General features: G+C 48.8%; 6 protein-coding genes across 6 annotated transcripts; 3 read left to right on the forward strand and 3 right to left on the reverse strand.

Moving 5' to 3' along the window:
* Window positions 1–44: 44 nt before the first annotated feature.
* Window positions 45–1,628, forward strand: BKA67DRAFT_541405 (uncharacterized protein; the record flags this gene model as incomplete). Its single annotated transcript, XM_046100930.1, has 1 exon — window positions 45–1,628. The coding sequence occupies one exon, from the start codon at window positions 45–47 to the stop codon at window positions 1,626–1,628; it is 1,584 nt and encodes a 527-aa protein (XP_045952951.1).
* BKA67DRAFT_584312 (P-loop containing nucleoside triphosphate hydrolase protein) lies at window positions 1,618–3,239 on the reverse strand. Its single transcript, XM_046104143.1, has 2 exons — window positions 2,006–3,239; window positions 1,618–1,951 (listed from the first exon to the last, which is right to left on the reverse strand). Exons 1-2 carry the CDS (start codon window positions 3,002–3,004, stop codon window positions 1,784–1,786), a joined length of 1,167 nt encoding a protein of 388 aa, XP_045952952.1. The 5' UTR covers window positions 3,005–3,239; the 3' UTR covers window positions 1,618–1,783.
* A 569-nt stretch (window positions 3,240–3,808) lies between these two features.
* BKA67DRAFT_584314 (uncharacterized protein) lies at window positions 3,809–6,026 on the forward strand. The gene is made up of 2 exons (XM_046104144.1): window positions 3,809–4,735; window positions 4,805–6,026. Exons 1-2 carry the CDS (start codon window positions 4,225–4,227, stop codon window positions 5,878–5,880), a joined length of 1,587 nt encoding a protein of 528 aa, XP_045952953.1. The 5' UTR covers window positions 3,809–4,224; the 3' UTR covers window positions 5,881–6,026.
* A 354-nt stretch (window positions 6,027–6,380) lies between these two features.
* On the reverse strand, window positions 6,381–7,658 carry BKA67DRAFT_664279 (uncharacterized protein; the record flags this gene model as incomplete). Its single annotated transcript, XM_046108340.1, has 1 exon — window positions 6,381–7,658. The coding sequence occupies one exon, from the start codon at window positions 7,656–7,658 to the stop codon at window positions 6,381–6,383; it is 1,278 nt and encodes a 425-aa protein (XP_045952954.1).
* A 2,224-nt stretch (window positions 7,659–9,882) lies between these two features.
* On the reverse strand, window positions 9,883–11,812 carry BKA67DRAFT_595657 (carboxylesterase; the record flags this gene model as incomplete). Its single annotated transcript, XM_046105188.1, has 6 exons — window positions 9,883–9,989; window positions 10,023–10,275; window positions 10,331–10,923; window positions 11,043–11,149; window positions 11,200–11,303; window positions 11,357–11,812. 6 exons carry the CDS (start codon window positions 11,810–11,812, stop codon window positions 9,883–9,885), a joined length of 1,620 nt encoding a protein of 539 aa, XP_045952955.1.
* Window positions 11,813–14,004: 2,192 nt separating this feature from the next.
* BKA67DRAFT_541410 (uncharacterized protein) lies at window positions 14,005–14,373 on the forward strand (the record flags this gene model as incomplete). Its single annotated transcript, XM_046100931.1, has 1 exon — window positions 14,005–14,373. The coding sequence occupies one exon, from the start codon at window positions 14,005–14,007 to the stop codon at window positions 14,371–14,373; it is 369 nt and encodes a 122-aa protein (XP_045952956.1).
* Window positions 14,374–14,811: the final 438 nt, after the last annotated feature.

Raw genomic sequence — 14,811 nt, forward strand, 5'->3', positions numbered from 1 at the left:
GACCCCCACGGCCGTTGGAGAGACCGATTGCCGTCTCCTTCACCATGGATGGACTATCTCGAGATGAAATGGCGGTCCGATGGGACGACATCATCGACTCGGGCGGCAAATGTTCAGCTGAAGAATACGGTCTCATTCGAAAGATGATTGCAGCCAGCCTTGCACAAAACCTGGGCAGCCAACAGATTCATCATCCTCTATCACTTGTTGACCCCACAACTTTACAGCCTTCGGATTCTGAAGAGCTCACTGGCGTTCAAGCAGACTATCTCAATGGTATCAAGCGATATGCCCAAGGTCAAACGATCTTTTCCAATTTTGCCGCGCAGCAAAAAGTGCTTGCACAAAAGGTCCAAGAGCAGAAGCGGGCCAAGGAAAGAGAGAGGGCTCTGGACCAGGAAATTCTGGCACTGCAGTTAGAGACTGCAAAACTGCAGAAAGAGCATGACCAGCGCAGGACCTTTATCAAGCATCTTGGAGAGCTCGAGAAGATGCCCGCAGCCCAACCTGACTTTCTCAACTCCGACATTATGTACGAGGACTGCAGTCCTATGCCTGAGATGCCCAAGGAGATGATCGACGGTTTTGCGACTGACCACTCAGCAGTCAATGCCCAGGCTGAAGAACTTCTACAGAATTTGAAGAAGCATGTTTTGCGCAGCAAGCTCATGTCGCAGCGACAACAGGCCGATTATGAGCGCAGCCAGGCTGAGAAACCGATCGATGTCAATAGCCTGTCGCCTGAGGTCAAGTTATATGCCCTCAACGCTGTCAAGAATGCTTTGATTAACTGGGTCGAAGCCCAACTGGCAAAAGCTGGTGACGATGGCTCTGAAGCCCATGTTGAAGAAGGAACTGCCAGTGCCCAAGTGGAATACGATCACGATGGTATGTTGTCGGAAATCCAGCAGAAATATCAGCGCCACATTGAGCTGCGACAGAGCCTACTCAACCAGCTCGCTCAGTTAGATCAGGTCAAAGAGAACTTGAAAGCTACCGCCACCACTGTTGAAAGCCCGAAGACGCAACATCAGGCTTCTGCCGAGAAAGCCCCACTGCCGACCAATGTACCTGACACATATCTCCTTACACCATACATCGAGAGATTGCAGACTCTAGCCCGCCAGCAGAAATCAATGGTTCAGGAGAAGTCGTACATCAATGGCAGCCTCGCCAAACAGCAGCAAGAGACCAGACAGATACTGGATCGACTTGCTGAAGAAAGCCAGCTCTTGTCAAAATTTCCCGTGGTTAATGAGCCTTCAAAATCCGAGCTCAGCTTTGACGACCGAACAAAAATCACGGACGAGATCAAGCCGTGGCTCCACGCTGCCGACTCGGCCAAATTGGCGACCCTGGTGGAGGTAGCCGAAAGTGTCGAGATTGGTATGGAGTCGATTGACGAGGCGATCGTGCGATTGGAACAAGCCTGCAAGCTATTTAATGTTCCATTTCCACAGGGAGGAGAAGAGCTAAAGCAGGAAGACGGCGTAGAGGACTCTACAAAAGTTGCGAGAAGCCCCAAGAAAGAGCCGGCAAAGAAGATTGACGAAGTCAAGACCATCTGGGATATACTCGATGGAAACTTGGGTTCGATCAACGAGTTGGATTTGCGACACGAAATGTGAAATCTTCAGTCATGATTCCATGGCTCTGACACTATGTAGAAGTAATACACCCAGCCCTGGGTGGCCCTTGTTGCCAGCATACGCCCCCTCTTGAACGCCTTGCATGCCTTAAAACGATGCCTCTATATTTGTAAGTTTTGGAAGAGGGTCCGGATTCAACCCTTTCCGGCCAAGATGTTCGAGATTCTGAGTGCCAGATCCAGAATGGAGAGATGCTCGTCAGCACCATCCACCAATCGTTTGTCGACCTCTGAGAATATCAATGTGATCTTGTTCTTCTGCAGGTCAGGTATCGTTTCATCCTGGATCACTGCTTGGTAGAGCTATGTCCAAATCAGTATGCCATCTGCTTTTTAAGGCGGTAAGGGGCAACAAACCTGAGAAACGACCTGGGTAGCACTCCATCCATCAGCAACCATGTCCTCGACCACCTTCGCAACAGCCTGATATGTGGCGGCGGCCGACCTCGGCTGCATGGCCTTCTGGAGCTTCTGGATCGTGTCTTGTGGTATCACACCTGCAATGTCTTCAATGACGCGTACTGATACAGACCTCTTCTCCCCGTCCACATCCATCTTATCTCCGAGATCGCCATCGCCATCTTCATCCTTTTCTATCGCACCCACCAACCTGGCGGCACTTTGCAAAAACGTGATGGCCTTCCGCAGGTCCCCCTCGGAGCACTTGATCAAGGCATCGATAGCACCATGCTCGAGCGCAACACCTTCCTTCCCCGCGATCTCCTCCAGTCTCTTCTTTGCGTTGCCCTGGTCCAGACTCTTGAAACGGAATTTACTGCATCGACTCGCTAGGGGGTCGATGATCCGCGTGACGTAGTTGCAGATAAGGCAGAACCGGGTGATCTTGCTGTACGTCTCCATCGTTCGCCTGAGGGCCGACTGGGCATCCTGTGTCATACTGTCCGCCTCGTCGAGGATGATGATCTTGAAGGGCGGCACGGGGTACCTGTCCTTGTAGCCAGGCGGGGCATTGACGAGCTGCATCCGTGCGAAATCCTTGACCTTCTCTCTGACGATGGAGATGCCTCGCTCATCTGATGCGTTGAGTTCCAGCACACGGGCCTTCATCATCTCTGGTCCGTACAGTTCCTTTGCCAGCGCCAGGATTGTCGATGTCTTACCGGTGCCCGGGGGCCCGTAGAAGAGCATGTGCGGCAGATTGGAGGCTTGCAGGGTCCGCTGCAGCACGTTGACGGTGTGGTCTTGGGCGGTGACGTCGGAGAGAGTCTTCGGTCTGTACTTTTCTACCCAAGGCTGCTTGCGTGCGGATTTCTTGCTGTCCTCCGATTTGGGCACTGAGCCGCCATTAGCGGCAGCAGCAGCCTTTCGGGCCTTGAGGTCGAAGAAACTCGCCATGGCGCGTGTTTGTGGCGGTTCGATCGGGGCAGGTCTTATTTGCAACAAGAAATTGGACCTTTGGGCTGATCCGTCTTAATTGATGTTGAATGGCTGACGAGCTGGGTAGCACATAGGCCTCGGGACTGGATGAGTAGCTCGTACGAATGCTACGGGGGAATATTCATGCAAACGCGTCTTTGGTGATCGGAGACGCGCTTCAATTAAACGGTGGGGCATAATTGGAGCGCCGGAGCTTGCCTAGAGCTTGCCGACGATTCGGACGTGGCAATGTGCACTCAAAGCAGATAGCACTTCAGCTACTCTGTAGACACTATCAAGTTACAGTAGGTCAAATGTGTATCGACCATGAACTTTTCCATGGTTGTACGCAAATATTATTGGCACAAATATACCACCAGTCAGCTCAAGCATACCGTTTCATCCTGTAATCTACCTCGGGGGCGTTGCTTGAAGTCACAACTGCCTGGTCCAAGTTGGTGCCCTGTATGTGTGAGGCTCCCAGCATGTTCGCTGCCAGCACCGTACAGCTTGAATGCACATGAATTACTGTATCAGCATGACAGGATCTTATCAGTTACCCTTGCTACATAAATGGATCGACCGACCTGTCAAAAACGAACGTAGGCCCAGCCTGGGATTCCGGATCGACGCTCTAGGTTAGCCAATTCAGCCCTCTTGAATAGTTGGACACCAACCCAGTTTTTCCGACCTATCCATCTTTTTGATCGGTTGGTATTCACACAAGAAAGCCACCGAGCCGCCAAGAAACAAGTAGTCCTATGTAGCTGCAGGTTTTCAGCTCTTTTCCTCGAGCAAGCGTACGTGCGGGACAAAATCTCCAACACTGCTTCAGTCTTTAGTCTTCAGTCTTGGAGCATCGTGATGCTAGTGCGGGAGCGGGATAGCGGGGCTCATTGTGAGTACTAAATGACGTAAATGAACGATTCCAGCCGCTACCCCAAATGATGATGCGATCTTGTACACAGTCGTGCATCAGGCGACCCCGGACGAAACTTTCCAATCGATATTCTGGAAGTATGATAGGCATTGACTGTTTTTGTTTCTTGTTTTGATCAAACTTCTGGTCTTGCGAGCGAAAACATCATTGTTCAGACGCAGCACTTAATCTAAGCAGTTCATCTCGAGCTTTTGTATTCGAAGCCTGGAGCTTTGGTCTATATATTTTGTAATATCACAAGCTGTCTGAGCAACGCAACATGTCTAAGCTGTGGGGGTCCAAGAAGGACCAAGACGCAGACGACCATGTCCATCGCAACGGCGCTGGTCCAGCTCGAGATTCAGAAGATCAGGATAGTTTACCAGATGAGCACACTCGCCTGCTCCCGAATCGCGTCGAGTCCACCAACTATCTGAGCCCCGATGATCCCGCCGTCTCGCCCTACAACCTCTGGTCTGTCAGGTTCACCAGATACTTGACTGTCTTCCTGACGCTGGTGACGTTTGTATGGTGGGTTATACAGTTGGTCTCACAATTCATCACACCACCCGGCTTCCATACGCGCGGCTCGGGGTTCTTTGCATTCAGCTATGCTAGCGTTACCCTGGCAAATCTCCTGTTCACCTTGATCTTCTTCGCCATTCCGTCCAAGGCAGTGCGCATAATGAGCGTGGTCATGGGCGCTCTGTTGCTCATCGACTTGGTATTGCTGTTGGCCGTTGAGAAAACCCGACACGAAGAGGGTTGGGTTGGAATGGCCACTATCTTGTGTAAGTCGTACTCAACACCCTACCATAAGAAAAGGAAAAAAGGTTATCAATGGCTAATGACGCTTACAGGGACTTTTCTCATCGCCGTTTTTGTTCTCGTCACAGACCGACTGGTGCTTTGGGGCAAGCACGAGGAAGAAGAGCGATTGACTGGTCGCGCTGAATCTCGACGAACCTTGGGCGAATGGACGGCAGTCTTGATCTCGACACTTGCTATAATCATCCTCAATGCCATCCTTGTGCTCACGACTTGCACTTTGATTCTACGAGCACTCGACGCTGGCTTGGCTCCCCCAGGCAAGTTATATGCTGTTGATGACGACAAATACCAATTGCACCTCTACTGCAAGGGCAACATCACAGACTCGCAGGGCTCCAAGCTCCCTACCGTCCTGATTGATGGTGAAGGTCCGGCCGAGGATGGTCTTTGGCAGTTTGCCGATGCCGCAATCAAGAACGGCTCCATTAGCAGGTATTGCTTCGTCGACCGTCCCGGTATGGCTTGGAGTGACACGGCACCCTCACCCTCGTCCGCCGGCATGGTAGTAGAAGCAGTCAGTGAAGCGCTCGCCCGTGCAGGCGAGGAAGGCCCTTGGGTTCTGCTCGGCGCCGGTTCGGGGTCGATCTACTCGCGTATCTTTTCCGCTCGCCACGGCGATGCCGTGCATGGCCTGCTTTTCATCGACCCCTTGCACGAGGACCTTCTGTGGCGCATCGGTGCGCCTGGCCGTGGCTTCATGCTCTGGGTCCGCGGTGTCCTGTCGCCACTCGGCCTGGACCGCGTCCCAGGCGCTCTCTTCAAGGGTAGGACGAAGGAGGACCGCGTCTGGGGCCAATCGGCATACCAGACCGGCAAGTATATATTCTCGAAGCTGCAGGAGAACTTGGTCGCGGACTCTCTCACCAAGCGCGACGTGGCCAGCAGCCGCGCCATCCAGTACAAGGACACCCCCTTAACGATCATCAGTTCGGGACCGCGCGTGCGCGCCGATGATGTGTGGGCTGACAAGCAGAGAGATCTCACGCACCTGACTAGCAAACTACAACACTGGGATATCGCCAACCAGGCGCCGCATGAGGTCTGGCGCACGCTTGAGGGCCGTGATCTTATTGAGAAGAGGCTGAAGCAGATGGTCCATCTGTAAATCAGGAGTCATTGATATACACGCAAAATACTGTTTCGTAATTTTCCAGCATATGAAATTAGCCAATTAGTTTTACAGACATGAATGAGCAATGGGTGGTATAATTAGTGTAGTTACACGGTAATAGGAAATGCATTACGCTTGATTGGCGCGGAATTGAATGTGCCCCTTTATAATTGTAAAAGCATTTTTATAAAAGTAGTGTTACCAGCCAGCTGCGTTGTGCCATCATTCCCGAGCATGTAAGGAACTCCTCGCTAAGATGTAAATTCCAAAACTAGGCACACTGACATCCACGAAGATGGAGAGGGCTGGTTCTTCGCAAGGCCACATATTAGCCCCCCATCACAACGAAAACACAAAATTTACATTCCTCCAGGGTCCCATTCTCATCTGGCCCAACATAGCGCACAGCGGCGTGTAGTGCGGCTAAACGATTACAGGAGCCGTCTTGGGTATCAGCAAAACGCCAAATCAGGGAAAATCATATGCCGACTCTTCTAAGCGTCACTTTTGAGCTCCCTCAGAGCCAGACTGTTCAGCGACGAATGCTGACTAGCGCTCGTTCGAGATCCTCCAGATGAGCTCGCCGTTGTCTGGAATGACTGCCGCTGTTTTCTCTTCTGCTCTGCCTTTCTTCGTACAATTTCTTCCGGGTCAAGTCCTCGTCCGCATGGTTTAATAGCTTCGGGTGGCAAAGAAATTGGTGAGATATGGAGCTTTACAGTTGCCAGCGGGTCGTTTGGAGTAGTACCTGCTCGTTTGAACGCATCTCTCTTATAATCCTTCAATGCCTTCGTTGAAGGTTCAGAAGTTGACACCCACTCCTTGATGTGTGAGAACCATCCTCCTCTACGTTCTTTTTCCTTGCAACCTCCAGAGCCTGTATTTGCGTCTCCCTGTCTACCTCCAACAGTTGCTGTATTCTGCGGGGAATCTCTGCGGTGCATGTAGTCCATTCTGGGTTTCGGTAATATTTTCTGTGTCTCTTCTGATAAAGAGTTGTCCAAGGCATCAATTGTGATACTGATACATTCCTTGTCTGTTATTGTGAGAAGTGATTCGTCTTTTATTAAGACCAGCTCGCTGATCCGGGTGTCAATGCTGGTATCTTCTGAACTGGAAGCAGGGCGTAGCAGCTTTTCAATATGCGACTCGGATGGATTAGAGACATCAATAGATTTGACAACTTTGTGTTGACCCAAAGAGTTTCTCTTCAATCTGCCAACTGCAATTATTTTACGTGACAATAAAAGGTCACCCGATGATTGGCCTTTGGACACTTTCGTTTCCTTCAACTGAAGTGTATGGGGAGCCGAGTCTACGAGCGGAGTGTTCTGGGCCTGAGGTATCGAAAGCCCGAGTATTGTGCTCCTTCGCTGTTTATTGTGGGACTTGTGCTCTTCCTTGAATGGGACCTGAAAGTTGAAGCGGCCAAAAATCCGAGACGAAGTCCGAGGTCGATCGTCCTTCTTCACCGAACGAATACATTCGACCGGCTCAGCAATGTACAAGAATGGGTCGTCCGGATCAGCAGCAATGGCCTTTGAAATATTATCCGGAGAGAGGTCGCAAATCGATTGGCCAATATCAGATGTATTGGGACAGGATGAACTATTTGTCCCGGCCGACACATTAATGGGGTAGGAGAAATTCCGCTGAACTGGTGGCGAAAATACTTGGAATATGACCGGTGTCTGCGGGGAAGTTTTGTCTGTCTCTTCTGGGCCAAGGGATTTAGAGCACTCGGGCTTCTTGGAACGAGCGAAGTTCAACATGATCTGACAATTATGATCTAATTATCTTATCAGAACGGGAACTGTACGCTTTGGGGTGGTGCTCTCCAACCGTCTAGGCCTTCTCCTAGTCAGTACACTATCCAAACAATGTTCCGAAAAGCGTTGAGGCTTACCAGCTGGATGAAGGTAGAAGTGGAGAGCACGTTATAGGCGACAGCTGGGTTCTCGCCGGAGTTTGTGATATAGAAGGCTTAGTGGTCAAAGTCAAAGTGTAAGCGCACATGCTAGGCACTTTAGATTCGCCAGTCATAGTCTGAGTGACTGTTCCGTGGGGAGATCAGCGAGCGATCTAGCGAACTTTGTTCAGACAAATTCGTTTCTCGGCCGAGCTATGACTTTATTGTCAGATATAGCAGGAACAAATGAGATACCGGTAGTTCAGTTGTATATGGGACAAAGCAATCCGATCGAGTGGGCAGTCGGGTGTCTCGCTTGAGTGATAGAACTAGTGACCTGGAATAGAAGAAAATATGCGCCTTTGGATAGATGCAGAATCTTGCCACAGATGGCGAGCTCACCCGTTGTGCTAAAGTGGCAACTTCAAGTGGGTGAAGATAAGTAGTTGGAGATGTGGACTCCACGTCTGCATCAGCCCGAGACACGCGACACGTGGGTTACGCAACAGTAATTGATTATATTTTGTGTACCGAAGAAGGTACGATAAGATGTCTTTATGAGATTGAGAGTCAATAAGTCTCGAGTTGATTGTGCCTTCCCAGGTCATCCTTCCGTTCCTTACCTTGCAATTGTGGTGTGGCGGTAATAGTGACTAATAGACGAGCGACCGATCGACTTGCATCCTGTGATATTAGGTAGGTTAAATCATTGTACCTCCTGCAGCATATCACATATTTCTTAGTGCTACATGCTTGATTAACCTATCGGAGTACAGAGATCGTGGAGTCGGCAAAGAAGCAAGTCCAGGCGAGCAAACTCAACGCTCTACTAGCGAGCTGAAGCGCTCGATCTAAGATAGTAACTCAGATCTGTCCGATGGGGTAAAGAAAAGAAGAAGAAGAAAAAAAAACCCAAAAAAGGAACAACTTTTCTCGATCTAAATGCCCAATCAAATTAATCCGACTACTCAGATATTTGATTGATAACTTCTCATATTTCGTGCTGGTCAATGTGATCAATACACGACCGTGTCCTACGTGAGAATGCCGCGCCACACCACCTGATTCGGATTAGCTGAACAGTCATGGGTGAAAGATGGACCATCTATGAGCATGAATATGACGCGAACGTCTAATCATAACAGAAGGACCGACATGTATCGTGGCGTTGATCTAGTCTAGAAGGAATATCAGTCCATAGTATTACGGCTCCCCCAATGCTCGCCCCTCAGGGTACCCAAAATTGCTTTGGTCAAAGATCTGATACCCCATGCAAATTTGAAAGGCTTAGTTCGGTCCAATCGGGGGTCATAGCCTCTTTAGCGGATCAACAAATGTATGAAGTCAAGTCACATTATTATGCAGGAAATATGTTGCGGCTGTCAAATATCTTATTGAGAGGCGCTCTCAGGAGCAAATGGCGCAGGCCAGGAACGCTTCATTAGCTCACAAGTATGGGGATACATCTAATCGACAATGTCTCTCGGGGTGGCTCTAGGTGGCCGACAATAGCGCTTAGCCACATATCGCTCTTGATCCAGTCCTTCCCCGGGTTCAATCGTTCCAGTTTCCGGAAGTTTAGTATCCGCAAAACTCTCAATACGAGCCTGGCTTGAGCTCCGTGTCTTTTGATAATCGCACCAAGTTGATGAGTCTGCCACTCAGGACGACCGTCCTAGTAAAGACAGTGCGTATCACTGAGTAGTGAAGAAGGGAGCAATATTGACTACTGAGAAGAAGCTTGGTGATGACCCGGGGCGGCAGACATGAGTACGTTGCTAGGCAAATGAACCTAAGGTAGAATTACAATTCTAGCTGCTGTTTGATACTGGACAGAACCAATGAGCAGTTTAGGCGTCTATTTATCGAAAACTTGTCATCATTTCTGCCCAATTTGTGTCTTATACTCGAACGCTAAAACTTGTTTCTTGGTACTTCTTATAGACCCGTAGGATATTGTTCCTTGCCATTATATGGACATAGGGGCGTTCTCTTAATAGTGGAATCGTAACCCGTGAAATTGAGAAGTCTGGAATTGGAAAGGCATGATGGCAGGGCCGACTCTTCACATAGTTCGAATATAAACATTAGAACCTGATCAGATATCTGATGGCCACAACTCCAGTCAAAATCAACATGGATCTCGATAACGAAAGTTTGCCTGTTACGTTACTTGGAGTTGGCGATGGGCTCCCTGTGGCAGTAGAGGAAGGCGTACCTGTGCTACTTGGAACGCTGCAACCACTATCGTACGCATTTCCAGTGTCCAGATTCGGCCCCGTCTGATTGTTGTAGGCTAATTTGATGAGTGTTTGGCCGTCGGCGCTATATTGAGGCCAGCCATCACCATATGATAGTAAACCCTTTTCGGGGTCCTTTGCGAATGCAGCCCAAGCTCCACGGATGTACGAGATTATGTTGCTTTCCGCGTCTGTATTGGCGTGCACTGATTGTGTTACCGTGCCGAAAATGATGGGGAGCTGGAAGATGAGCGATTAGAAGTTCGACCCCCGTCTGCAGGTAACATAAACTTACCTCGGCGGTATGGTAAGCACCACTAGGAGGGTCATCACTCAAGATGGTATTAGGGAACTCTCCAAAATAACGATACCGCCATATTGGGTTCGCGTTCAGCACAGCATATTGGGCTCGCTCCGCAGTTGGACAGACCCAGATATCGTGCTGCTGCGCATCATATACATCTGCAGCCACATTGATTTGTGACAATGCTCGTGTCAGGCCTGGCTCAAAATCAGTGTGGCCGACGAGCATCGGCAGACCCACTGGCTTTTGCGCTGAGTAGTCTGAGAAAACAATTTTGTCATCAATAATAGCACCGAATGTCGCAGTCCCCTGTATTGCGGACAATACTTTTGTGGCTGGGAGGCCGTTCATACAGCTTAGAGTATCGTCGGTGCTTCCGGTGCAGCCTACTGTTGACGCAGCACTCTGCCACTGGTCTGTGGCGGCGCTCTGATCCTGCAAGCCAAAAGCCCAGGCTACTCCGCTCTGGGAGATGACTCCCTTCACAATAGGATCATCATTCCATGCATATGAATATATGTCGACCGAAGACCCTCCGACACTCTGACCAAATATCGTTATTCGCTCTGGATCTCCTCCAAAACCTGTTGACGACTGGGTATTAGCGATACTCATTATAATTGCAATTATTTGTGCAGCGAGTTTTGAGACGGTAGCGCATAATTCCGAACTTTGCAAAGAGAAACTCTTTAGATCTGCTCACCTTCAATGTTGTCACGGATCCATTCTATGGCTAATCTCTGGTCTAAGAGACCTAGGTTTGCCGTGGTGTTGGGATTGCCAGGAAACCCGAAGATATTGAGACGATAGCTGAAACTCGATCAGTACGCGAAAAGTTTGAGTAGAAACGAAGGCTGTACTTTATGCTCACGAGAACTACATCCTCCTGGTCTGCAAAGTACTGGCCGTTGTACCATGCAATACCAGATGCACCAGTCTTCCATCCACCACCATGAATCCACACCTAGTATAAATCAGTTGTGCAACTTTCTCCAGTTCTCGGCACGGTCTACTTGCCATTACCGCCTTTTTGTCGTCGCCGGTCTGTGGTTTTGTCCAGATATTCAACGTTAAGCAATCCTCACTCTGACTGGGTATGCTCGTAGCATAACTGGTGAGTAGTACAAGCCCAGCCTGAGTCAAATCCAGCCCAAAGATCTGGCGCTTCCCAGTCCCAGAAAGACTCAGGGCCGGCTGCATACAAGCATGTCCGAAAGACCTTGCAGCGATCGTGTCTGTACCGTTATATCTAACAGATGGCTGGAAGCGCAGTCCGTCTACCGGTGGTTGCGCATACGGTATGCCCAGGTATTCGGAAACCTGATCCGCGTCCTTAGCAGCATGACCTTTTATCAGGCCGCTCGATGTCTGCACTATTTGGCCAACTCTCCAGTCGGTGTTAGCAGTAACGACCAAGCTTGTTATGGTAGCTATATAGATAGACTGTACAAAAAGTGACTTGGAGAAAAGCATGATGGCGGCCGAGACGGTAAGAACCAGCCAATAAGGTGTAGAAGACTAATGTAGTATACAATAGTTGTACACTCTTGCTACAGTAATGCTCACGATTGCGTGCTCTGTTTGAGCGAAATAGGAAATATGGTTCGGGGAACAAAGGAGTGAGACAACCTTGTTAAAAACCGGTCTGTAATTATAAGTCGCATATGGGGAACTACCTTCATGTCTCAGGAGCAAACAAGCACAGATAAGCGGGCATTTCACATGCATATTGAAGCGGGCATGGCCTCTATGAGGTAGCATCGATTTGATCCCGGCAGTAAATTGTGTAGCAGTCGAGGACCAACTGGGCCAACTAGAGAATGTGCCAGAGGATATCGAACTGCATAGGGTCAATATCATCGCTAAGAGCTTGAAGCTGCATTGGGACTAGTCTAACCTAGGTTAGTGGCTCCTGGTATGGTTTATATATCAAACAAGTAAACTTTCCATGCTGAATGGGGACTACAACCTTTTGCTTTCGCACATAAATATCATTTTGACGACAGTATCAGTACCGATTTTTAAAACTTTTTATTAAAAATCCCAACGGTCAAGTATCTGGATTTTGTGGCAATGCGGCATCGGGAAGGACTTCTTGAGATAACGCGGTACTCGACGCATTGAGACGGCATTGCCATGTGATAGGACTTTATACTTCAATGGGAAGGTGCGGCCTCCAATGTCGCAGATCCGCAAAACAGCATTGATGACTTGAGGAAAGTTGCGAAAGTGAAATCCATCCAATGTAATTGAGAGCCGTCAGGATATTATACTGGGTCTCTTTCATCACCATGCTCGTTCGAAAACACTGACTATACTGGAAAGTAGAGTTTTATGCTGACTCCACAGTAATATAAGCGGGATACTGCCAATCATGAGTACCCATCGTGACCCCCGGGTTTACGCAATTCTTCGTTTATCAGGGCACCGATCCACAGACTCTCTGGATTATAGTTCATTCTTTCGTTTCCACCATGAATGCTACACATTCTGCATGGATCGGTCCTCTTTTCTAGCACTATTCATGAATTTCACTTGATGTTCTCTGCTATTTCTCCTTCTTCTATTCCCGGCAATTCTGCCAGCTCGTGCCTCACAGTCTAACCCATCAGAAATAAGGGCTGGCTGACATGTCTCTTATGGTTTTGAAACGGTACTATTGTCAGATTGGAATGTGCACCGCCATAATCAGAGGGACAAGCATCTGGAATATACTGGCAACTCATGACTAGTCGCGAGAAACTTTGAAACAAATTGTCGATGTCAAATCAGACTGGTGGCTGGTTACTCTTATAACGGTAGCCAGTCCGAGTGATTTAGTAGGCTTTTTAACTGCTCTGCGAAGTAGGAGAATCCCACAGCGAGATGAGTGTGACTTGGTCTTTAAGGCAGGTGCAGATGGGTGCTATTAACATCTAACTAGGGAGTACATACCTTAGGAAGTAGAGTGTTCCATGCCCGCTTGGGTGTTATACTCGGACCTGAGCCGCGCTGCTTCAAGCCTGAGTCTGGCCGGAGTCTGGCTTGAGCTTGACACCCGATAAACACATCATGAGAAAAGGGCTGGTATACACGAAGATATTATGCACATCTCTGCCGCGACGAACAAACTAACATTAGGCTACAAAAGCTCGTTAAATTTGGATATGCATATCGAAATAGATCAAGTTGATTGGTAGAAATCAGTGTGCACATCCAAGAATCCGCAAGTTTTATATCTAAGATTAAGTGCCAGTTCGTAGACTGTCAAATGCGTCTCTTTGTCTCGTCGGTAGCATGTATCTACGAGTAAGTATATGTCTATAGGTTAGCACGGCTGGCCTTACTTTTAGTCGATCTATATAGAGCTAGTTCTTCCTTGTAACAGTACTCCCTCAAGAATTCTCGTTTAGCCAAGTGATTTTACCTACATGTGCCAGTCAGCTCCAGCCTTATGCAGAATCCAACATCTAATTAGTCTAGGCATCAGGCTCTCTCGCCACTACATGTTATTCCGGACAGCATCGTTTTGTTACATTTTTATCAGGCACCAAACGAAATGGCATGAACATTTTATCCCTACGTCAAGGATCAACATCTCATCTTGACCAAATTCGCATTCTAAAGGTAGGAGATAAATTCGACCAGGCCAACGAGGTTCAACAGGAACCAGAGTCTCTTTCGGAATGTATAGCAGAGGACGGAGGCCACAAAGAAATGTCGCTCTTCTCGAACACGGGGGAGAAGTTCGAGCATACAAGGCAATAAGAGCACTGCATGGCTCCGCGGACCCCAAACCCATCGCATCATTTATGCTTGATGTCACTTTTGCGCCTCCTCCAAAAGACGTCCAGAATTTATTCTACATTCCCGGCATCCTTCTCCAATTCATTAATGGATTTCAGCCTTCGGAGTTGACACAACAAACACCGATGACTTGTTGGGAGCAGATTATCAGTGACGTCCTACCAAGGAATATCATAGTGGCTCGTCGAGGAGCCAACGAAGCTCAGCCATATATCGTTGACTTTACACTTTTGATTCTTTCAGCCTGAATGCAAAGCAGAAGACGACGAAAACGGTTGGGGGACCTTTGCCTCTCTTGTATATTGCCATGAGAACCTTATAGTGATTGCGAAATTGATGCAGAAACGGTTAGGTAAGAAAGGATACAGCTAGGTATTCGTTGGAAGAGCTATCTAGTCCCACGGCATTCTAGTCTTCGGTGTTTTATCTACTCTCCTTATTCAGTTAAGGTTATACTAGAACGCCCAGCTCGTTGGTCCCACAAGGCCTAAGTCAGTCCCTCTAAAATCGTATTCTGAGACGGGGCACTATTCACATGGCATGTCGCAAGGGACAACTCGACAATCGACAGAGGTGGGCCGGGGTACAAGTATTTACGGATCCATAAAGCGGTGCGGTACAGATTGATGCTAGCCTGGCTAGGCCCGATGTGGCCAGCAAAAGACTGCCATGGACATCCAAGGACC

This window comes from Truncatella angustata (assembly GCF_020726525.1).
Source record: "Truncatella angustata strain MPI-SDFR-AT-0073 chromosome Unknown BKA67scaffold_10, whole genome shotgun sequence".
Classification (NCBI taxonomy): Eukaryota; Fungi; Ascomycota; class Sordariomycetes; order Amphisphaeriales; family Sporocadaceae; genus Truncatella; species Truncatella angustata.